Source organism: Convolutriloba macropyga, chromosome 8 (genome assembly GCF_964194025.1).
Source record: "Convolutriloba macropyga chromosome 8, txConMacr16.3, whole genome shotgun sequence".
Classification (NCBI taxonomy): Eukaryota; Metazoa; Xenacoelomorpha; order Acoela; family Convolutidae; genus Convolutriloba; species Convolutriloba macropyga.
The window spans coordinates 17,423,438-17,448,933 of NC_134475.1; the positions used below are offsets into that span (position 1 = coordinate 17,423,438).

At 34.7% G+C, this 25,496-nt stretch overlaps 2 protein-coding genes across 4 annotated transcripts in view; one reads left to right on the top strand and one right to left on the bottom strand.

Annotated features, from left to right (window-relative positions):
• The window catches only part of LOC142344531 (ras-related protein Rab-11B-like), a 450,398-nt gene that overhangs the window by 276,477 nt on the left and 148,425 nt on the right, over positions 1-25,496 (bottom strand). The gene's annotated exons all lie outside the window — the stretch shown is intronic.
• The window catches only part of LOC142344527 (SCO-spondin-like), a 76,123-nt gene continuing 53,216 nt past the window's right edge, over positions 2,590-25,496 (top strand). For 2 of the 3 annotated variants that reach the window (XM_075396266.1, XM_075396267.1), the window contains exons 1-13: positions 2,590-2,837; positions 3,377-3,402; positions 3,488-3,547; positions 8,389-8,579; positions 9,441-9,536; positions 9,639-9,788; positions 10,062-10,241; positions 10,902-11,030; positions 11,508-11,676; positions 12,070-12,205; positions 14,636-14,749; positions 15,395-15,533; positions 18,190-18,389. In XM_075396266.1, coding sequence (XP_075252381.1) covers positions 2,788-2,837; positions 3,377-3,402; positions 3,488-3,547; positions 8,389-8,579; positions 9,441-9,536; positions 9,639-9,788; positions 10,062-10,241; positions 10,902-11,030; positions 11,508-11,676; positions 12,070-12,205; positions 14,636-14,749; positions 15,395-15,533; positions 18,190-18,389 — 1,640 coding nt within the window. In that variant the 5' untranslated portion in view covers positions 2,590-2,787. The remainder of the gene's footprint in view (positions 2,838-3,376; positions 3,403-3,487; positions 3,548-8,388; positions 8,580-9,440; positions 9,537-9,638; positions 9,789-10,061; positions 10,242-10,901; positions 11,031-11,507; positions 11,677-12,069; positions 12,206-14,635; positions 14,750-15,394; positions 15,534-18,189; positions 18,390-25,496) is intronic. The other variant, XM_075396268.1, reaches the window with a different exon arrangement.

Here is a 25,496-nt window from a genome sequence, read left to right on the forward strand (position 1 = left end):
ATATTACCGGAGACAAAGACTCTTCTTTTCCGATGTCTCTTATTTTAATAGTTGATATTAATCTTTTGGTGAAGTAGTTTCCGTGTTTATGGCTTCGCTCTATAACTATCGCGTTGCCGGTCTAATTCTCAGGTTTCCGGACAAATTAAGGAGATTGAGCCTCAGAAGTCTTCCTGAGAATGGAATGTCGACATTGGTGTGACCTGTGATGGACTTCTTGTGGTTTTCCTCTAAAAAGAACGACGATGAAATCCATGTTTTGTAGCATATTTTCTCATCTTATTTCCTTATCACTTAAATTTTGTCTCCCAAGTTGTCAACAATCTCGAAAACAGAATGAATGTTGTTTCAGCTCAGATAGAGACCTCAACGAGAAGTTTAGTTTTGTCCATCATGTTTACCCTACTTTTATGGAGTGACGCTGCTCTTTGCAATAATCTGTCATCTATATATGCAGTTTTAAAGATTCTGAATTTTTTCGAAAAAAAACTGAAAAAAAACAAGATGCAAATTTGCAAAAGATTTCTCATTAATTGTTTTGCTTTACCTTTCAGAGTCTTTGCATAAAAATCGGTTGAAGTCAACACTTTAACTTAGTCTGAGTACATCTTGTTCAAACTCAACTAACGAAGATTGACTTTTTGATCAGTTTCAATAGGAATCAGTATCTCCTTGAAGAGCTTTGGGAATGCGGAGATCACACCAGACATCCCCTACGGGATCCGTCACATGTTAATCAAACTTTGTTCACAACATAATGAATCTGAATAAGATGAAGTGGACTGATTGCAATTTCAGGTGCAGCCTTTACTGTTTCAAGTTTCTCCTTTCAGAATGTCTATTGAGCTTCCACAGAACGAATTTTTTGGGTATTTACTGACTGTGTTAAATTTACCTATTAAACTTTTGCCTATTTGACTATTAAACGTTGCGCTGCAATAATTGTTTTGTTATAACTATAATTGCTTTAGATGCCTTCAAAACTTTATTATTGAATGCTTCAGAAAACTCAAGCTAAAAAGAAATCAGATGTATGTGATAAAATCACATAATGCTTTCTGTTTATAGATTAAAAGCAATTATAGTTTATTCTTTGCAGCAATAGCGCCAAAAAATCGAGTTATCAATGCTTTTCGATAGTATTCTGATTTCCTATTTCTGGATCTTTTCTGCTAGCGCCCCCCCCCCCCCCAGCCTTATATAGCCGTTAGATTTGCACCCCCCAAAATCTAAGTTTTTGTGAATTGTAAGAGCGATATTTGCATTTCATTGAAACAAGAGTGTCTAGGTAGATTGAAGCCTTTTTAGAATAATTTTCTTAAGAAGTTTTAAAAAATCAAGCTCTTATTGTAGCCGATAACACCAAAAATGATCTAATACAGAAACTTTTATTGATGCTTACGTTATATGCAACAAATTTTGGTTGAATATGTAATACTTTCAGACCATAGCTGTGCTAGCTTTTAGTAAATGCATATTGCTCATATATGTTCACGTTTAAGATTACGTAGCTTTAACAATATGTTTACACATTTATAAATGGGGGTGCCTAACTAAGCGGGGGGGGGGGGGGGGGGGGCTAGCAGGAAAGATCCATATTTCTAACTACGTGTTATTTTGTGAATTCTTTTCGTTTGTGCCCCCGCTTAATAGGTGCACGATATTTGCATGTCCTGACGCACGTGACATATTTCTTTTGCGAAAAGTAAGATACAAAGGATGTCATATAATTTCGTTCATTGTATGTAACTCATTTTGGAGCCAATTTTACTAAGGCGAAAATTTTGGGGTATACCTCTGCATTGTAATGTATACACATATACACAATGGTTTATTATGTATTGGCACGTGCCTTGTAAAGGGGGATGCATTTTAGCACTGTTGGCACAAACGGTTTTTTAATGCATTTGTTGAAGAAGCCACCAACCAAATCGCCCAAGCTCTTGCGGGATTTGACCTGTACTGACGGATAATTTTAAGATAACTTAGACATAGGGCTGGTCAGCATAAGTTTTTAACCTTCTGTCGCCCAGAATTTGAAGACCTTCGTGAATTTTTTTTTAAAGATGGTACTTTTACTTAAAAAAATTTTGTCGAAGCTGTTAAAACAGTCATTGTCAAAAATTTTTTTCTGATTGATAATTTTAGCGTCCCTAAATACTTAGTCGAGGTGGTCATTAGTGAACCTTTTTTGACATCAGTTCAGTTCATAATTTGACCAAATTACATTTAGAGCGACAACCGAACTAACTGACTTTGGAAACTTTGGAAACTTCAGATAATCGTTTTTCGGCAGTTACTTGAAAAACCGCGCGTCATCGTATTTGTGAAGCACCCCACCGCGATTTTTAAAGCTCCCAGCCGTTTTCGACCATTTTCTGTATGTCAATCAAAATAGTTGATGTCAGCTAATTCACAAGTTACAGTTGAACAGATTTTGATGTCATATTTAGATTCATGAGAGGAAACGTGAAATGAAAATGCCATTTACCGCAGTAATCTCCGCATGATATACTGGCATAATTGGCTTGAAATGAGCAGGCACCATTTGGTACATGTTGCTAATTTAGCAGTTTGAATTTCTCAAACTTCAATCTATGTTCCACTGTGTGAACAAAGTATATAAACCAGATGAAAAACTAAAAATTTCATTTTCAACTCTCAGTAGTTAACTATTTTGCGGTAATTGAATTTAAAAGAGTCGTTATTTTTCTAAATCTCATATTCAAAAAAATAAAAATTGGGTCAATAATAACTTTTTAAAATTGTGGATCTTGGAAGAATAGAATGTTCAGGTTGTTGTTTGCGGCACTAATTGCCGTAAACATACTTCACAGGTAAAGTTACTTTATTTTTAAATTGATATTATACTTTCTATAAAGAGACAAAGAGAAAAATAGATTTTATAGTTTAGTTTTTTTTGTAATTGAACTAGCATTTTAATTTCTACTCCGCGTCTCAAAATGCTGAATAATTTTGCTGTCTAGTTTTATATAGCGCAACCTCAACAGACTTCACTAGTCAGCAATTATTTGGCCAACGTAACCTTTTTAAAACGCGAAAATTTAGTGAATGAAGATTAGCGTTTTCAAGTTGATTGTTTTCAAGGTAAAACAATTGGTAGCAGTACATCAAATAATCTTTGTCAATATTTCGAAATGTTTTTCTGTTGCTTTTGCTCATTCTATCCACCCTCACCCCTCCCACTTCCACTCTCCCCACCCCCATTTATACACTTATATGGCTATACTGTTTTCAATAACTCGACTGAAAGTGTACACGTTTTGGCTCAGGCTCTGTCAAATTTCTCCAATGATTTAATTTTGCTTCAACCTAGTCGATATAAATCTTGATTAATAGATTTATTTTATTTTAGCTCATGGACATTGGACGATTGTTTTGGTAAGATATTGGTCCAAACTAGCACTAGAATTTTCAATTTCGTAATCTGCATTTTACACTTTTTTTGAGTTTCTGACTTTTTCAGGCAATGACACAAGTGGGATTTCGACGGCGGATTTTACAACTCTCATTCAGGATTGGGCACGTGAGTGAGACTTGCACTTTAATTACTTAACAAATCAAAAAATGCAATCGTGAACATTGCCGAAGTCATGGTTACGTGACTTTGCTTGAGAACTTCTGATGTTTATCGAGAACCGCGAAGTAGTTCGAGATATTGAGTCAGAATTTCCGCAGAGTCACTTAACCATTACTTAAAACACAAAAGGCGCACGTTTTAAAATGACGAAAGTCAACAGAAGTCAGCTTTTGGCAAAGTAGCAACTTCTGGCATTATACCTTCCGGCACAACAGACTCTCGGCACTTTAAAATTGGCTTGTTAATGTTTTAATTTAAATTAAGAATCTGTGAATAGCGGAAATTCCCCGTAGATTGAAACTAGATTGGTAACAGATGATAATCGATCGATGTTCCTGTAAAAACGTGTTTCAAAGAAATTTCCACATTATTAATTTGACAATTACACTATTAAAGTTGGATTGTACCAAAGCAAATAAAAAACCTTTGAGAGACAAAAGTTTTTATGTCACAGCTGAAACACCGTTAAGAACTTCTCAGTTTTTTGAATAATAACTAATAGTACATTTTTGACTCCTGGAAGCCATATAGATTGAGAGAACATTAATTTAGCGGGGAAAAATTGTGCCTTTGGTGATAGAAATGTTTTAAACGAATGTTTTGCTGCAACAAAAAACAAAGATGAATTTAAATGTTTTAAAAGCTATATTGACAAGTAGGCTCGGTAATGTGCGTAAGCACATAATGTTCCAACCCCGCTCATCCAATTTCTTAACTTAATTTTCTACCAAATGATGAAGAGATCAAAAACATATATATCGTTCAATAAACAACCAATGGAATATAGTAATGACACGCTAGAGGGCCGATGCCAGTTTTTGATAATAGAACTACTAAAAAGGACCATTAAAAAATCAAAGAACAAACATTACTTACGACCACAACTCGATGTCTACAATAAAAAAATCATAACAAAATCAGACTCGAGTGAGATAAAATCTAAACAAAACAGTTTAACCTATACTTCATTCGAAAAAATAAAAAATTTGGGATTCCGGTTCTCATTGCGACTGGTTAACAGGTCGACAAAAAAGTGAAAAAATAGCAAAGAGGTGCAAAGTTAAAAAATAGTTTCTACTTTTGAAAACAATTAACTCCACATTTATTAATGTCATTAGATATCACCTGAAATCACTGAAATTTCCCTCTATATTTCCATAGGAAGCAGTTGAGACATACCAGAATCCGAACTTCAAATGCACAAATTTTTAAAACCAATGGGACTTACGATTATTGTTATAAAAGAACAATAAAAGATTGTTGTTATAAAAGAAAACAAAAGTCCTCTAAAATGCACAAATTTGTAAAAAAAAAATCTCAAACATTTTATGAAGTCTCGTAGTAAAAGTAGTAGAAAAGCCGAGGAACAAAAATTTGAAGCTAAAACTAGTACAGGGTTTATTTTATAGCTCACTGCAAACGGATTGTGACCTGTGTTTTCAAAGACCGAACTACAATTTGACCAAAAAGCTATTTTAAAAAACGATGAAGCTCAAAAACCCAAATTTGTTTTTGGAAATAAATGTTTCCAAAAGTCATAACAGATTTAAGGTTTCAACAAAAAGCAACTGATTAATTTGCAACACTTCAGGAAGCCAATTGGGCCTATTAATAATGAGACCACGCCACGACCCCACAAAATAACAAATACTTAACAAACACAAAAAAAGCCAAAAATTCAAACAATTTTACGACATAACACTATTCAAGGCACTTTACTTTAAAGATGTTACCCGCAAGAACTGTAAATCATCCTCTTCTTCTCATCCTAACATCAACGAGCCTTCCCTATAAAAGGACAACGTAGACACGACAACAAAAAGAAACCCAAAAATTTAACGGTATATAAATCTCGAAATTTTTTCTGAAAATAAATGGTCGAAGCAATCAGTCACAACGTATAAGAAAACGCAATGAAAGTAGATAGATAATCAAACGTAATTGAGAATTATAAGCAGTGAGATTGAGTTACATGGTGACCAAATTGAAAGCAAAAAGAGACGGTTGAAAAAAAATGTTTTGAAAAATTTAATTTGGAAGTCATTAAAACAAACAGCTATAAACTGAAATCTTTATTTAGGTGGAGTTATACATCCTGGGGAAGCAATCAATACCTATGGTTATCAGTTATATGACGGACAACAACAAAGACAAACATAGAAAAAACAACAAATAATCTACAAAATTTTTCGAGACATTCTGGTCTCAGCCCCAAAAAGCATAAACTATTCAACAAAAACAATTAATATATACAGATACGCTTTTTTTGCAACGCTGCTCAAATTTTGTTGTACGCTTTCTTTCAATTAGATTTGCCAAAAATGTGATAATTCGAGAAGGAAATGAGATGGACTCATAAAAAATGAAATTATGCTCAAAAATGAAAATGAAAAAAATTATTTGAAAACGCGTAGTATCAAAACAAGGAAAACATAAGTTGAAAATAAAACCGTTTCAAACAAAAACGTATTACTGACACAGAATTGGTATTTGCCTGCTTTTACCGAGGCTGCGCCCGAAGTTGAGAGAAATAAGATAAAATATTGGCAAAGTTCAAAAATTCACGGATCTTTTAAAAAAAAACAAATATATTCAAAGTCATAAGAGAAATTAGATAACAACTGAAAGAATTGTCTATATTGATCTATACCTCTTAAAAATTTAACTGAATCTTTGATTGGGGACACTATGTCGCTGGGCTACAAAAAGTATAACAAGTTAAAGCAAAACTCAAAAAGTCTATAAAACTTTTACGAAAACAATTGGTCAAAGCCATAAAATCAAAGAGCTTTACTCTTTAACCATATTATAATTTCGTTGGACATCTTTTTTGCAAACAGTTTCTGTCATTAATTGAGCCCTGATTTGAGAGTCTTGTCAGTAATTTACATAAAAACATCTACATTGCGGAAATACTTTGAAAAAAAATGTCGCGCCCCATTTAAATCTAAAAAATTGTAGGGATCCACGGTGAGATCAAGATCAGCCCACATAACGCTGAGCGTCTAACAAAACATTCAATTGTTCAAATGATTGCGAAATAGATTAATTTTTAAACAAAATTTTCAGTTTGTCAAAAAATAAAAAAAGCTTGTTTTTGTAATTATCGAGTTTGAATTTGCAAAAATCTTGCAAAATTATAATCCAGAAGACTCGTAAAGCCAGTGGGATTACTACTAGCTCCTTTCTGAGCTGAAAAAGATTTCGAACGCAGTTTTAATGAGTCTACTTCCAGCAAATTTAAAGCAATTGGGCTAAAAAAAAAATATGGTCCTATTTGTGTCGAAAAGTCTGATTTTTTTTAAAAAAATTTAGCATGTATTCTAGCCAAAAAACTCGGATCGAACAACTCGGCAACCCCCTTTTTTATCATTAGAGATGAAATAAAAGCAGAACAGTTAACAATTTTTACATTTTTGCGTTTTAAAATCAACAAAAATTTGGACAAAAATACTGAAAATGTGAATAAAAACAGCAATTATTCACAAAACTTTAAACCTCGATAACTCCCTATAAAAAGCGAAAAAGGAAAAAGTCTTTTTAATTCCTGATTCTACGCTGGACTGGCTTTTTAATGATACCACTCACAACTCTCTACGATGATTATATCGATCGGCCAAAATTGACTGAACAAAAAAAACCCATTTGAGTATATAGTTCCTCCCTCCCCACTAAAGTGGGGGTCGGAACAATTAGAAGAATTCATCTGTTCAGAGTACTTTTTTTCAATATACGCCACTACAAATAGTTTGCGTTTTATTAGGTGTAAGCAACGTTCCTTTGTAACAATATTGGAATAAAACAGTAACCAAACTTTCATTTTTAAATTTTTGGTTGCACGCTGTAGCTATTTGTGGTACCAAAGGCAACAATAATGATGCTTGGGGTTCCGATATCGCATCACAAATTTCCCTCGAAAAATACATTTTAACGGATATTTTGATGATCAAAGAGATTTGCAAAACATTACAGATCAGCTGAAGCACTTCTGTTAGCCGGTTTATTTTTGAGCAGAGAAAATTTACTCAAATGTTGGGTTTTACTCAAATTTACTCAAATAAAACCCAACATTTGTAGGAAGAGAGTTAGAAGATTGAGTTGGATTTGTGCAGCTTGTGCAGCTTTTTCTCAAACATATTCATCTTTTCTCTATTAATTTAATTGTGTTCAAGTGTTCAATTGATATCGGGTTATTTTTTTGATATTCAATTAATTGAAAAATGTAGAGCCCTTTCCAAGATCACAGAAAACGTTTCAAGAGGTTAGATGTGACCCCTTTGAGATAGAGCTAAAATCACTGCATTTCTGGAATTGGTTGTAAAGACTGATCATCTCTTAATGAAATCTAAAAGAAACTTCAAAACCTTAGAGCACAAAATTCATTGCGCAATTTTTAAAAAGTTGCACTTTTTCAGCACACAAATTTGCTTAATCAAAATTTCGAATTAGATCAAAATTTTGAATAAACTAAATGTGAAATGTAGAATAAGAATATCAGGCTAAGTTATTTAAAATTGGGCTAAATTTAGTGAGCTGACTGCGTGGAATACCACAAAAAGTAAAAAAGATTCGGAAAATTCAATCTGCCTTGGAAAATGTCTCCTGAAAGTTCCAGTCTTTTTTTCAACGCTATCTTTCTTTGAGCTGCGGAAAATATATTAATTGGCTAATTTTGACTCATAATGAATCCAGGCTCGCATAAAATTCCTAACCCTCAAGTTAAGCTGCAACAAAAAAATGGGACCCTGTTATTAGTTATAACCAATTATATTACCACCTGGTTATAGGAGAGTTGTACGTCGAACCAGCTGCAGACCGTCGCTTTGCCTCGTGTATGGCCTACTCTACCTCCCACTATAGAACATTCGATGGTCTCTTCTACACATTCGAGGGTCAATGCACATACACAATGATGAGCACTGCTGGTTTGGCTGTCGAGATCGATAACTCCGATTGCAACGAGCAGACTTGTTCCAGGGTATGTACTCTTTGGGTCTTTTTTGATTTTGGACTCCCCAAAAGCAGTTATGCTCTTATTATGGTATTCTTTACGTTTTGGGAGTGTTATACGATATAGGCCCGTCAAGATGAGGGGCTGTAATTTTATTTATTTCAAGGGACTTGGATGAATCATTGAGTTTTCAATTCATTACTTAATGTTAAAATTTACAAACGTACAAAATCAGATTGTATCATTATCGACCATCAGCCCAATCAATCTGCGAAAAATTGTAACTTTTTCCCACATTCTATGCCTCTGGTGGAAGAAATAGATGTCAGTATCCGTGTTCATTTCGCGTTTTTTCTTTCCTCAAACTGATTCTTTTTGTTCTCTTTTGAATCTCTGTCACAATTGGGTAAAACAGTAACGAAAATTGTGCCCTCGCTGAGACCGAAGTCTACAAAATATCAGCCTGAGGCAGAATTTACAGACACAATTGACAGCGACTATGGCCAGGAAGGAGAATCAAGAAACGTCTAACCAGACAAATTTTACAGCATAAATGAGATGTAGTTAGACCCGTTTTGAAAAAAAAACCCAAAAAACCACGGACAAAAACCCAACTTAATATTAGATAGGAAATAAATCCCCACTGGAATAAACTCCCACTTGACTATTAAAGAGCTGCGCATTTAGTATGTTTTGCCATTCCTGTACTTGATATGAATCACACTATCAAACTTTTTGTCCAATTTGATTTAATTTGTTTACCTTTTGCTGACAATTTGACAGTAATATCGCATTCTGTCAATCAGTGATGGCTACGCCGAAGAAAACGTCAAAGCATCAGTATTTCTTAATTTTCATATTGACTAAATTATTTGATGTTTATTGCAGAAAGTGTTCATAACCCTTCAAGGCGGGACATCCTACCAATATAAAGTGACGACCAACTACACCCACGCACACATTCAAACACCACAATCATCTCTCGTAAGCATAAGTTTTATAAACAGAAAATTGTTTCGTTAGCCATTTTAGCACTTTTTAAACATAATTTTTCGAAGATTATTCGACCTGAGATACTTGATTTAGGCGCCAGCAGCGGATGTGGATATAGACCTGCACACTCAAGCATCTGCATCGCTGCCTGGAATTGGAATTGATCCGAATAGACACTCGCTCTCTGTCGCGGGAGACAACGTCTACTTCAAACTTGGAAACGCCAGGGTCAAACTTGGTCCGGTTAGTCAGCACTCGTCAAGGAGAATTCCCTCAATATTGACGAAGACGTTAAATTAGATGAACAGCAAAAACTATTCTCTGCTCATGATTTAAATGGCCATAATGAACAGTTTTCACAGTCACAACAGTAGTAATCTTCCACGCACATAAAAGTGACCATCGTTATCAAAAATAAAAGAGTGCTAAAATAAAAGAAGAAATAAAAGAGAAAAATTGTCTAAAAAAGACAATTCGCTGTTTGGTTTCAATACCTTCAGAAGAGTGTTTTTGCAGGACGGAACAGTGGTAGTTACGCTGGAAAAGGAGGAATTCTTCAATGACCAGAACCTAAAGGGAATGTGTGGTTCCTATGATGACAACCGGGAAAATGACTTCAAGAATAACGAGGACGAATTTGTTGCACACGCATCCGCATTCGCAAACTCGTGGAAAATTACCGATTATGAAACAGTGGTAAGTTTCAAATTCAAATTTTCCTTTCATTTATAAAAATGGTAACTAGAAATAGGATAATGGTCAGCAAATTATTACTTCATGCGGATGTGGTCATTTTTAAATTCAAATTTTAATTTAAAATGATCATTAGAAATAGGTCATTAATCGGCAGTTTACCCTTTGTTGTTTTGGTACTGAAGTGAAACCCATATCAGTGCTGAACTCTAAATCATGGCTGACTCAAATGGTGATTTATGTCAGCTGGCAACTGTACTAAAATTGTAAGGAAGGTTACGCATGGAACAACGTTCTGACCAGAACGCGAAAATTGACCAGTATAGTACCACAAATCACCTCGTATCCTCCCTCGGTGAAATATGGCCATCACCAACTGACATTTTTCCATTCTTATATTTATATTTACTAATTCTAAATAGCCAGTCGCAACTCTCGTAATGTTATATGAACCATATTGAATGTACAAGCACGAACCGTTTTCTTTCGGAATTCGTCCGACCTGATATGCCTGATATTTTACTGCTATTTGCTGGTACAGTGATGGTTACAATTGAAATTCAATGGTACAGCAATGAAACTCACTGCGACCAAGGTCCGGGTGGTTTCTAAGAAATGTCAACCAGGTGTGACGGTAAAGTTTGATTGGAATATGAATTTCAGCCGGGTTCATGTCAAGATGCCCAGGAAACAACACACCCTTGCATGTCCCTAACAGACGCAGAGAGGGGAGCCGCAGTGGGCACTTGTGCACACCTTCAAATGGGCCCATTCGAACACTATAAGAACGATGTTAGTATAATCTGTTGTAGACCTATTCTGCTTCACGCCCTCTGATTGGAAAAAATAGACATTTCTTTCTTCAATGAATTTATAAAATGAAACAATTATTTTATCACATGCTTCACGAAAGATTTGAGATCTGCTAAATTCAACTGAGATTTTTTAAGATTTCCATATTTTTTGTGAGATGGAAATTGCGTTGAACATTAATTAAAGTCCCGGGCTGCTCCGGGTATTTCAGTACTGAACTGCCTATTTCAATATTAACTTGTGAAAACAGTACTGAAACAGCTTATTTACATCAAAAAGTTGGTCATTATGACCAAAGAAAGCCAGAACAACTATTCAGACCGTTCAGAGTAATTCCATAGTAAAAACAATGCTCTGAAATTTCCGAAAATGATGTGGCTGATTTTGTGTTGACAAAAGTTTTTGCATAGTTATGCGGGTAGTTACCCGGTAGCATGGTTATTGGTGAATTTTTAGTACGGTGTTGAGATGTTCAAACTGGACTGTGTATACGACTACTGCAAAGCTGTGGGTGACAATCTAAGCGAATGTGCTGCAGTTTGTGATTCTTTCATGATGTTTGCAGAGCAATGCAATTCCAAAGCTGAGGGACCTCTCGTCCAGTGGAGAACTTCCGAATTTTGCCGTAAGATGAACACTTTCTAACACAATTTTTTTGTATTGAGCCAAAAATTGATGCAAATTTATCCAAGTATTGATTAGTAGAAAAATAAATTCCGAAAATGAGCCTCTTCGCGTTTTAAGTTCAACGGTGAATTTGGGATTTTGTTTATTTCAGCGAATATCTGTTCGCTAGCAATTTTTATTCTAAATAGTTTGTTTACTCACAAACACGAAGAATAATTGATTAAAATTGAGCACATCTCGACAATTTTCACCCATGGTCATACTTAGCTTGTTCGTGAATAGATTTTGACCAGTCACCTCGTCCGTATAGTAAAAATGTGCACCCCCTCCCCCATGTGTTTTTAAATGTCTGGCCATTAACGCGCACCTCAACCTGGGTTGTTTTTTACAGCTAAGACCTGTCCCTATCCCCACATGGAGTACCTGGAATGCGGCCCTTCGTGTTGCCACAGGTGCAACTTTGCTGGAAGACCCCTCGATGACTCATGCTTCGAAGAGTGCACACCTGGCTGCTTTTGTGAGCCAGGGTAAGTATACAGTTCCATTTCTAGTCGAACAATATCTTGCACCTAATATTCTATCAGCAATAGATCTGATTCTGATTTTTTGAGAATAACATCATCTTTCAGTACTGAAGAGCAGATTCAGAACAATTTCAGAATAGACTGGGTAATGATACTGAATATCTCTGAATCAGAGCAGAGATCAGATTCAATGCTCTGTGAGTTTCTCTGAATCAGAGCAAAATCCAAAAACGCAATTCTGAATCAGCTCAGTAGCAGAAAAAAATTCAGAAAAATTTTTGTCACCCTAATAAACACAAAACAAAAAGAAAAGCCCACAAACATATTTCGACTTCTTTATTTGCTTTCATAAGGTATTGAAGAATTTTTTAACTACAAGGCTAGTATTTGAAATTAATTTTAGTAACATCAATTATTTGGTAAAATTATTCATTAAGTTTTGAAATCTTAAATCTTTTGAGTCTTGCTATCTATATTTCAGATATTGTCTGTTTTCCCCGAATCCTATATAACCAGTCTATTTGCACCCACCAAAAAATTAGTGTTTGCTCCTTAGAAATCATTTATTTTAATCATTATAAATTGCGGGGACCGGTAGATGATTGGGTGGATTTTTGACTCCGGTTGTCAAAAGAATTAATGCGATAAGTCCACTCCAAGTAATGGTTAAGTGACTCTGCTGGAAGTCACTCAGAACTTCTGGCGTTCATCCGCGAAGCGGTTCGAGATATTTAGTAAGAACTTCCGCGAAGCAGATCGAGATATTTAGTAAGAATTTCGAACTGACTTCTGCAGAGTCACTTAACCATGCTTAAAACACGAAAGGCGCACGTTTTATAATGACAAAAAACAACGGAAGCCAACTTTTAGCTAAGTAGCAGCTTCTGACATTTTAACTTCTGGCACCGAAGACTTTCGGCGTTTTAAAATGTACACGTGAGTGTTTTAATGAAAGATATGCGCAAAAAAAGTTAATACGCATTGTTTTTTGTCTACTTACATTACAAACAAATTTTAATTACTGTAAATATAGTAACTTCAAAAGTTCGCTGCATATTTAAACTGTAAATGCCGTTTGTGTATAATTGTAGATTCAAGTGATTGAAATTCAAACAATATGCTACATTGTGTAAAAGTTGGAGTGCAAATGGACGTGAGGGGCAAAAACAGAGTAGATCTAATATCTCTACGTGTTATGAGTGGTCACAAAAGAGAAGCTTACATCTAACGAATTTTCCAAAAAACATATGACCATGACAAAATTCATTATTTGAATGTAGTTTCAAACCTTGGGATGGTTTTAAAAGCTGGGATCGAATTGGTGTTAGCCCTTCTTGGTTACATGATAAGTGGTCAAAACTATTTTGGATGTTCTTTTGTTGTTGTCAAAATTATGTATAATTTTGCTCATTTTCAAAGTTAGGTAGCAATTTTCTCATAAATCCATTGGTTATTTGATAAGAATAAATTGGAGTTGTGAATGTCCCTCAACTCATCCCAATATATAAAATTCGCCAACAAATCTCATCCATATAGGTTTTCTCACAAATAACTCGGATCTTTTCCGTTTGTGCCCCCAGACGCACGTGACATATTTTTACCCGATGATTTACTATGTAAAATCATGTGCTCTTTAACTTGGGGAGCATAACTTACTGGCGGAAGGGCACAAACGGAAAAGTGCTTATAATAACTCAATCGAAACAATAACTCAATGCCCAATTTTCGGTGGACCATTTGTTTTAACTCAATGAGAACTACTCAAAAATTTTAGAGGGTCTCTCTTCTGCTCTAGAAGTTTAGTGACTAGACAGATCCGGTCTTTAGAAAAAATAACCTCCTGTCCACATTGTTAGCTAATTCAAATAAAACGCTTTCATTTTTTTCCATTTTTCAGAATGAGTAGAAAAGTACGAATTCCCTAAACAGGAATCTGAAACTGAAATGGAATTTTTTGGTCGAATCAGATAAGTAGAATAAAAACAATATTGTCGCAATAGAAGTCACTCAATAAAAGCCATTGCTGGATGGTGATCTGTTCCATTTTTAGCTGGAATTTACAATTATTTGCTGCGTTGGATTCTAAACTTGCTCAATATCTCACAACCTCAGTCTGTTTTGATCGAAAAAATGTAAGAGATTGATCGCGTTTTTTCATAATGACATCACAGTCGTTAATGAAAGGGAGCTTTGATAATTTTCAAAAGTGTTGGAACATAATAGGTTTACCAAAATTTATTCACCATTTTCAAATTTAACTATGACATAGTAAATTCACCTATCTTCACAAAATCAAGTTTAATAGATGTAAGTAAGACTAAAGAAGGCCCCCGAGCTCCCCGCAGAGCCCCCCCCCCCCCCCCGGATAGAGCGTGGATAAGAAATTTCCATTTTAGCTGTCGAATAGACAGTTATGATAATTATTTGTTGCAGGTACTTCATGGATGAGAACAGAAATTGCTTAGAGAAACAGGAGTGTCCATGTATACATAATGAGATCAAGTATGACTATGGGGAGAAAATCAGTATCGACGATTGCAATGACTGGTAAGTCACAAACAAACAAAAAACAAACAAATAAACAAAAACGAAACCGGCAGTAATAGTCAAAAATTGTATCTCAGAATAAGCTGGCGTTATTACTTGAAATTGTTGCCTACACTAACTGAATCACAATAACAGGGCGTGAATTCATGGCGAGTCAGCGCCCCGGCTTTTAATTAATAATGCGCTAATTTGTGAAATTCATCAACAAGGGACAAAGACATTGTATAATAGCCAATTAGTACAATCGTCCCTCCGTCACCATATCCCAACACTGCAACGCCCTTCTTTTCACAGACCGACAGTCTTCCAGTCTAAAATGGGTGTTAAGCAATAATTTCTTTTTAATTACGTATTATTGTCTTTAATCCATTATTGCTCGGATTTTCATTGCGTAACTTGCAAGAAGATTATTCTGAATTTCCCCTTATGTGGTAATGCATACTCAAGTCTGTCAAAAGAAAAACGGAAAGGAAATCTACGTTTTGAAATAGCCCTCTCCCTTTTTATTAGTATTCCAAAAGGAATTTTGCACACTGATCCGAGTGATGGATATTATGTTTTTAGGTATGCTATGTTATCACAGATTTTATGAATGTAATGTTATTTTAAGTAACATAATACTTATTGATGTTTATGTTTATACAGTACATGTGACGGAGGCCAGTGGAACTGTACCAACTACAAATGTGACGGGGAGTGTCACGTGACTGGACATGGACACTTCAGGACATTCGATGGAGTCCATTACCTCTTCCCTGAAAACTGCGAGTACATATTGGCAGAGGTAACCGCTGTAATTTTTGTACCATGTTCAGCCCTTTTCAGCAATTTTTTCCCTTTTTTGCGATTATTGCGATTATTGTCTGGATGCAATTAATTGTTAGTGAACTTTAACTAGGTCTACAGACCGTAAGGCGTAGAAATTTTGTACCCACTAAGAGTGCTGGATGGTGTCAGAAACAGAACAGATATTGCAGTATGAACCCATTCAACAGATAGTGACGAAAAGTTCTTTGGCAGTTTGAAAACCGAGAAAAAAAAACAAAAATTGTTTGTTTTATTTGACTTTGTACGTCTGTAATAAATTAGTCTTCATTTTGCAGCCCCAGAAATGTAACAGATAACAATTACGTAGCTAGCAAGTTTCCAAAACGTTTTATTTGGTGCATTCTAATGTTTTGTGTACCTTCTTTAGTTTGTGACGAATTTATTAAAAACTATCCTGCCTCAGAATAAACACAGATTATCTTGTAAATGTTGTACAGATTTGATATCGAGAGAGATCATACCCTTGTGTTAGTTTCCATAATCTTAGTCGTTAATTTTATGTTAAGGTTATCGTTAAGTTCGTCGTAAGTTCAACAAAATTTTTGCTGTCAATCATCAAGTTTGAGCAAAAAAACCTCTGAAAATGCCACATAATTTCCCGTCTTGTTCGATTTAACACCAATATGAATGCAAGTCTTTGGTATTACGAAATCATCTCTACTTAATCTGGACACGCATTTTTGTTTTCTCAAGAAAAAAATATTTTGAAATAGCCAAACTAGAAAGATTTAAATGCGTGTCTGGACAAAACAGTCCCAGACAAAAGAACCCCAGTTGCAAATTAATTTCAGACAAAATGGGCAAGAAAAGCAGACAAAATAATCCCAAAAAAGATAGCTCCGAATAAATATTAAAACAATTGTAAGCATAATCTACAAAAATTAACAGGTATAATCTACGAGTTAAGTTTCTGAATGCATTGTTTTTAATTGAAGTGAATTAAGATAAAATCAAAAACTTGTCTCAAAATTACATCATTTTTCCAAAAGTTATGTTGTAATCAGCTTAACATTTCTTCGATGATTTACAGTTATATGAACAACTCTGAGAGTTTCTTTGTTAATTGGTGTGCGCATATTAAACTCTATATTTAGTTGGGATTATATCGTCTGGGACTGTTTTGTTTGCTTTCCTGGGACTACTTTGTCTGGGACTGTTCTGTCTGGGAGTATTTTGCTATACCGTACTGTTTGGTTTGCGACTATTTTGTCTGGGACTGTTTTGGATCTTCGCCATTTAAATGTATTACTGTACAAGCAAGAAATACTGTACAAAGTTCTAAAAGAAACTTATTGGCATTATTTAACCCTTTAAGAGACGGAAAATTCTAAACACAATAGTTAAAGTTCTCTATGAATTTTTAATTTCAATTTTTCTAGCTCTATTTGACTTATTGCATTAAATGTCAGTTTTGGGCCCAAAATCGATCAAGTTCATAACAATGATATATCAATAATTTAGTTGCAACAATTGTTTGAACAACAAAAATGCACAATGTTCAGGAAGAGGAAAATTAAAATTTCCAGTGTCTTCCACAAGCTACTTTTCTTCTTCATCTTCTTTTCAAAATCTTTCACCACCGACCGTGTAAGTTGATGCAGCAGCTACGTTTAGATTTATCACCTAGAGTTCAAAAAAATCAGCTGGAAAGATTAGATAAAGAATTAAAATTACCAAAGCGGATTGTCTGAGGTAAATGTTTTTATTGCACAATCTCTCCTTCAGTGCGGAAGTGGAATACTTTTTTTCCAATGTAGAGATATTTCCACAATTCTTTAATGTACTCAAATTAAAATGAAATATCTGTAAGGTGTTTTATTCCAAACCTCATATACTAAATGAAATTATTTCACATTTATAAGCATTTATCTTTGTTGAGAATCAACCATTCATTTAGGCCCCAAAACATTTCATTGCCTTCCAAACAGTATGTAATAGAGCGTACTATCCGAACAATTGAGTGTTTTCTAATCCCATGGATTCACATTCCTGCTTGTGTCTAGGCCGAAAAGTATGTAAAAGTGAAAAAAAGAGGACACCATTATCTCTAAGGAAATCCTTACGAGACAAATTTATAGCAAAACTTTCTGGAGTGATTTTTATATCAAAGAATCGTGATTTCAAAAATTTACCTTTTGAATTGTTTTTGACTGAACCTTTACGATAAATTTTAAGATAAGTAAAAAAACTATTTTTTGCCGCCCTGTTGTGTTTGATGCTTGAAACTGTTGTTTCCGATATCAGAGCCTAATTTTCAATTTTTTTGTTATATTTGGAGTATTTTGTAGGATAAAGGAAAAATTTCAGAGTCTTTTTGACCAATTTATGAATGCTTATGAACATCATGAGAAAGAATGCAATTTTCAGTTTTAATATTTTAATGAGTTTGATCCCTCTATCCTCGCCCTCTAAGTAAAGATCTATCCTCGCCCTCGATTCTACATTTCTTCTTTTTTAGCATAAAAAAGTGGAAATATGAACATGAATTATTCTTGCAGATTATGACACTTAATTTCCTAAAAGAGTATATAAGCTGGATTTGAACACTCGGAATCTAGATTTCATGTTAGATCCAGGTACAACTGTGAACAGACTTAATTTGTCTGTTTCAGACGATGGACTCGCCTGTGCCAGTGAACAAAGACTTCATAATCAGAGTGAAGACAATCAACTGTGTCGACAACGGACACCACGGCTGTGAGAAAGAACTCACAATTAAGATCAAAGGAGATAAGAGCGGACAACAGACTATTGTGCTCACACCGGATACCATCACAGTTGACGACAGTCCTTTCGCTGGAACCTCAAAAACGTTAGTCTCATGGCGGTCCAAGAACCAATATGAGCAACAAACCCACCGCTGTACTAAGTTCATACAGTGGTCTTACTATTCGAGTAATCCTATGGTGTAGTTAGAATATAACATAACTACAAGGCTGTATGTATCTATATTATTATCATCGGCCGCTAATATCGTCTCACCGGTTTTGTTATAGAAAATCTATTCTGTTCTTTGTTAATCTGCTTTCCAACATGTAATTTGCGTGCTTTGTTTTGATTCATGTATGTAGACTTCCGAGCCGACAAAATCTATTATTTCATTATTCCTTGAATACAGACTTTGCCTGGAGTTCCGCGTGAGAGAACATAAAAGTATTGAAACCTATAACATGCAATTTTTGTGTGAGAGTGAACACATATTTCGACCACACGGGGATTAAACAGGGAGGTTATTGAGATGTCGCTGAGAAGGCATGTTAGTGGTTTCATAAACTGCATATTTGATAAAAGTCAATTGGAAATAATTTTACAAAATCAGTGTTGTTGGACTTGGAAGCATGTTTATTTAACGTGCATAGTTATTCCATAGAACGTTGCAAGTTAGCTAACAATAACATTGTATGTGAAAAAAAAGAATTCATTTTGAAAGGCATGTGATAAAGTTGTCTGCTTGGAAAAGCATGATCAATTTTAAATTAGAAGGCTTTAGTAACTGACTGTACCATAAAAAACATGCAATAAAGTCAAAGATGAAAAAGTCAAAGGAACCTAAAATGGGGAAACATTTTACAAGACAAGGGAACCTTTTTGCAAGTATTTGCTCAGACAAGTTGATCTCGAGTCTAACAACTGTTAAGCAAGCTGTCTATCAACAGAATGAAATATAGGTTTAAGATGGATCAGTTTAAGATCTTTGTCTATAACCTATTAAGCATCCTTAAAAATTTTGTTCTCCTCTGTACATGTTTCACTTTGCGGTCCGAGTAAGATTTTCGCATTCTTGGTGCCCGTTTCCACCATGAAGCTATTAGCAATTACTACTTTAGCCAAGTTTTGTTTGCTGCTGTTCGAAAGGGTTATGAAGACATGAAGACAACGTTAAACGTGGAATTCTTCAGGCTAGAGAGGGTTTCGATCCCTCGACCTCCTAAGCGATAAAAGGGAAGAATCTACTATACTCGCCGCTTAAATGGGAGTATACAAAGAGAGTTTAACTTAAAAGTTCTAAAGACAAAAGGAATGGAATTAAAAATTTTATTATAAAAAAGGTTAAGGCGGTACAATATGAATAATGAGTTAAGCAATATCGATATCATATGTTTACTTTATCAATCTATTGAGCAAGTGTGTGGTGACAATTGAAGAGAGGAATATCAGATGGCTAACTAAACTGGAATTGAAGTGAACAAATGGTTGAAGTGAATGATACTGAATAACTGGTTGATATAAAAACTAGCTTCCTATATATAGTCAGCAAAGTGGGAATTAATTTCCCATATTTTTAAAAGTGGGATAAAACATCCCATATTAGTTTTTGGGATAAAAGTTCCCATTTTATTTTTGGGATAAAAGTTCCCATTTTCTCATTTTCAGTACATCCAACCGGCGACTTAGCGGGTTTTGTTGTAACTAGCTGGATATACAAGGTTAGACATAAAAATTTAGATATAAAAATTTACAGACATGTTTAAAACAAAATTAAGAATAAGATGGTTTCTAGAATAAGAATAAGTTTCTAGTTTTAGTTTCCTTCAAGTTGATTTATTCTGTTTTGCAAAAATTTTATTCGGTTCATTAGATTCGCGTTCTTCTTCTTCTCTCGTAAGAAGTTTTGCTCCAGTCCCAGCGTGTATGTGTCCCGCTCGTTGTTGAGGTCTGCGGTTATGAACTGGTAGGGGACTGTTAAGTTCTGTCGGTCGAGGGATATATTCTTTAGTCGATATGTCTTTAATTTTGAGTTATAAGATTGGATCTTATAAATATTTCCCTCTGGTAGCACTCTGTATTGGAGGCCCCAGTCAAAGTTTGGGTGTCCTCTAAATTGCCTATTCCTCGTTCTTTCTTCGTTGAATTTCTGTTTTTCCAATCTCTGGCTCATGCTAAGGATTCGTGGCTGTATAGGGCAAATTGTAGCTGTGGGTTTCATGTGGGTGGCTGTCGGAGCAATCGTAACTTCTGTTAAATCCAATTTTTTTTCTCCTCTCCCGGTATTGATAGTGTGAATACTCTTCCCTGGTGTAGTTCGTACTGGTTGTTGTTCTGGTGGTTCCTGTTGCTGGCCCATCAGTTCCTCGAAGGTATCGGGGAGAATGAAGTCATCTAGGTCTGGCATGTCATCGTCACCTTCGTATCCTAAATTCTAAAAATAGAAATAACATAAATGTGTAGTATGGATAAGATATTTATTTTCTATATATATAACAAACTAATTATTTGTGTTTTTATTTATAGTCGTGTATATTTTTTAAAGTCATTATTGCTTTTATACGGGAGAAATTGGATTATCTCCATTTTCTTCTATTGCAACATTGTTTTCATGTCTTTCATTTCTAATTGCACTATATAATGGGTGCGGAATATGTGGATATAGATTAAAGTGTGTTTCTTTCATTTCAGTTACTAAATGTTCAGCATCATCTGGCTGTTTCTCATTGGTTGTCTCATTTTTAAAGATAGAAGTCATAATAGAAGTGAACAGAATATTGTAAGTGGCAAATAAGATGATTTTGCCAAAATTAACAGAAGCTCCTGTTATTTTATGTATTTGTAGGGCTTTTACAATTGTTACAACAATTTGAATAATAAATTTCAAGAAAAGAAAAGCGGCAAAATAAATTCCACATTGCTCTAAGATAAATTGTGTATAACCGAACATTTCTATATAGCGGTTATCAAAGAAATTAGGAGAAATAAAAGAGTCTAAGTAGACTGTTCTCATTGGATAGTTAAGATAAGTTCTATCCTCACTTTTAAAATTATCTTGAGAAACAACAAGTTCTTTAGAGAAAGTTTGTATAGCATCTTTCATTTCGTTATTGAATTTCATTCCGCGCCAAAATTTCTTTAATTCTTGATCAGTAAATAAATATATTTCATCACTATCCTGGAATTTGTATTTAGTTAATCTTTGTGGACTAATATTAGGCTCAAAAACAGAGGGTCCTTTGACTCTAGTTATACCCGGTGTTAATTCAACCCAGGAGTTATCATCTTCAATATCTAATTGAAATAAATTATCGTGTTTATCTACACATGATCGTTCTTCAGCGCTAGTGTATGTCTTCCTAGTAATTGGATCAACGAAATGTATTTTATTTTGATACATTATTGGAATTCTATTATAACATTTCTCCATAATTTGTAAGGGTGAGAAATACTGTGGGCAATGATATAGCCATGCAACATTATCATTAGTCTCTAAGAACATTGAGCGATTATTTGTTAGTAAGAATCCAGCCATACGTGGATTACTATGCGAATAGACTAAATTTGTTCTCTTTATAGCACGTTCTAACTCACAATCGGTTTTTATCATTTGTAAATCTAAAAGCTGTAGTCTTCTTATATTAGTATATTCGTAATAGTCAAATTTCGTTCCCATATGGGCTTCATAATTTATTCCTGAGTGCAGATCATTATTTGGCTCTCCATTTGTATATGAAGTTCGTTTTACGAGCAATTTGCCTCTTGTGCTATTTACATAAGTATTTTTTACAACATTTGGAATTGGTTTTTTTGCCTTTCCTGTATCCATATCGAATCCTCCTTCATAATGTATATATAATGAGCTATAAGGAGTAGGATAAACTATTTTGTTTGAGTCGCAAATTGACTGTGGATTATTATAAATCTGAAAAATGAAAGTATTTCGTGGCCCTTTAAATGGTTGCGCACGTCTAATAACAGCTTCTGTCGATTCAGGTTCAGTTTCATATTCTCTTACTATATAATATTTTCTATCTATTTGTATCATTTTTACTGGAGCTGTGTGTAATTCTTCTTTTATACAATTTTCTCTATTTTCCCATGTATATGCATAAGGATCAGTTGATCCACTGTCACAGCCATTTTTGTTTAGGCTACAAGGCAGAGGAATATTATAGTGGTTATTTACCGTTCCATCTTCTAAATTTACTAGTAATTTAATATCTTGCATATATGTCTCGTAAGTATCGTGGTAGATCCATCCTGTTTCTGTGCACTCATTACTGTATTTATCACTAACGTCGCCCTTATTTATAACTGTTTGTTTCTTTACATTTTTTGTAAATGGAACTTTGTTAGTGTTAATAGTCGCGGAGCCTGTTTTCTTAGCTTCGAGACATTGCTCGGCTGTTAATTTAATATCTGAGCTAATAGTTGCTTGTGTAGCGGATAAACCACTATCGTCAAAAGTATCACAATACCACTTTAGGCGTTGATGTGTAGCTTTACACATAGTTGCTTCTAATTTAGTCTTATAATTGCGCTGCATAATAGTAGCAGTTGCCTCACTTACTTTTATTTTCTCAGTATCGATATCGCATGGAGCTATTTTGTTTAATGAGTACATTTTATTAGAATCTATTTTAGAACAATCAAAGTGTCCTACTTTTACTTTCTTTAGAGTATTTTTAAATTCGGAGTCTGCGTTGGCTCCATTTATTGAAAGTAGTGTGGAAATTATTAGAGGTACAATTACAGGTACTCTCATATTGAAAGGGTAGAAATTTGAACAAAGAAGAATTATAAATTTACTTACTTCGATTATTTCGTCCAACACTTCTGGATCGGGCTCGGGGAACTGAAAGCTGGTTAGCTCAACTGTTTCTTGTTCTGAATTCATCTTAATATTCAATTATGTTAGTGAAGGTATGAATGCTTGAAGGGATTTTAAATTCGAAGTTGAATTTTAAGGCAGCGAATAGACTTGATGTGTCTTTCACTAGAAAAGTCTCTGTGGTTAAATCGGAAAAGAGGAAAGTAGCGTAAATAACGCTTAAGTCGTTAGCAGGAAAGAAAGTGGATTTCAATTTGGCTAGTTTGCCGTTGATTCTGATAAGCATTTAAATGCTGACTATGAGATGAAGAAGGAAGAATGATTTTTTGTGTTTTTGCTCCCTTATTTATAGTGTGCAAAATGGGCTGTTTCATCTCACTTTTAGAAATATGTCTCAAATATTCCCATTTTTAGTGACGGTTTCTGTCTTTTTATTGGCTGGGAAGATATTCCCATTTTTTAGACCAGTTTGTGCAATTTCATTGGTTTTCATAGTTTGGAAATGTTTATCCCATTTTTCTATTCAAGTTTTCATTTTTTATTGGTTTTTAGAGTTGGAGTTTCTATTCTCCTTTTATTTATAAATGATAGAATTTGATTGGCTAATAATAAATTCTTTTTGTTCTGTGTATTTAAATTTTTATTTCTTTTTATCCTTTAAAGCGTCCCATGGAATAGGATCATTAAATAACTTTGTAGCAACTGCTTGTCTACCAGACCTTCTGGGTTCAGTAGGATATAATTTTTCATTTACTGATTTATTAGCTAGTGGGGTTGTAGGTTGTGTAGTAATGACTTGTGAACTACTCTGAAAGTTAAAGGGACTTATATCATGTGCTAATGGTTGGGGGGAATGAGGTGTTTGTGGATAACTAAGAGGTCCTCTTGGATATGGGGTAGATATATGCTGTGGCCTAAATGACTTACTAGGCGAAGTAACTTGCTGTTGTGTGTTAAATAATGTTCGGAGTCCTAATGTGTCAATGCCTGAATCAATCGGAGGGTTATTGCTACTACATCTAGTAGTAGTATTAGTAGAAGTAGTAGTAGTGGGTCTACTATTTGGGAGTTGCGGCGGCGTTTCAACATTGTTGAATACTGGCCAAGGCATATAGTGCATAATATTGCTAGGTTGGGTAGTGTTAAATTTGTCTATGTAATGCCTGTTATAGTTATCATAGAATTGTTCGGGTTCAGCATATACAGTAGTATAATCGGCAATTAAGGGTTGTATTTCTCTTTCCTTCGGAAAATATTCTACTATATGGTTTCTATGCACTACTCTTTTTTGTTGCGTCTCGTCTCCTTGTATTTCATATGTTGTATTGGTTATATGTTTTGTAACAGTGTATGGACCGGACCGAAGTGATTGTAGCTTCTTAGATATAAGCAAGCTCTTAGAATGATTTTCTAGTAGGACTTTGCTTCCAATGCTGATTGGTCGTCCGAGCTTAAATCTATTCCTATATTCATGGGCTTTATTTGTAACTTGACGACAACGAGTATAAGTATTGCAATATATGTTCTTAAAATCTGTTTCGCGTTGTAGTACAGTATTGGATAATCTATTTTGTAGTAGATTATCTACCTTTTCGTTTTTACACGAGTTTTTACAATGTGTATGCGACGGCAAGTCCTGACAATATTGAGATATACAATTCTTCTTATTATCCCGCAGCAATCCTAGTCTAAGTGAAATAGGTATTTGTGGCTTTATTCCAAATATAATCTCGTACGGCGTATAACCAGTACTATAATTCACTGCTGTATTACGCGCAAATGCAAATTTGTCAACAAATTTTGCCCAATTGTTTCCAGTAGTATTTAGAAAATGCCTAAGGTAGTTTGTAAGGTGCTTATTTTGGATTTCTACTTTCCCGTTAGTCCAAGGGGAATATGCTGTTCGTGGCCTCAGTGTAATTCCAAGCTCAAAAGTCCAGTTTACAAAATCACTACTCATAAAAGCAGTACCGTTATCATGTACTATGTGCTGAGGTATTCCGAAGATAGTTATAAATTTCTCCATTTGTTTTATAGTCTCGTCAGAAGTAGCGGACTTAACAGCATATACTTGTACATATCTAGAGAATGAATCTACAACTACAAGGCAGTAGTGTTTGCCATTACTAGAAGGCCGAAAAGGTCCTTTATGGTCTATATGTATAGTGTGGAAGGGAGTTGTCTCCAATTCGCCCCATTGTTGTAAGGGTGCTTCGTTTAAATCGTGTCTTTTACTTTTATTCTTTTGACAATCTAAACAATCGTGGATTAACATAGTAACCCATTTGTACATTCCGGGCCAGTAAAAGAATCTGGATATATTGTTTAATGTACTAGCATCGCCACGGTGGCCACTCATAGGGTTACTATGTGCTAGCT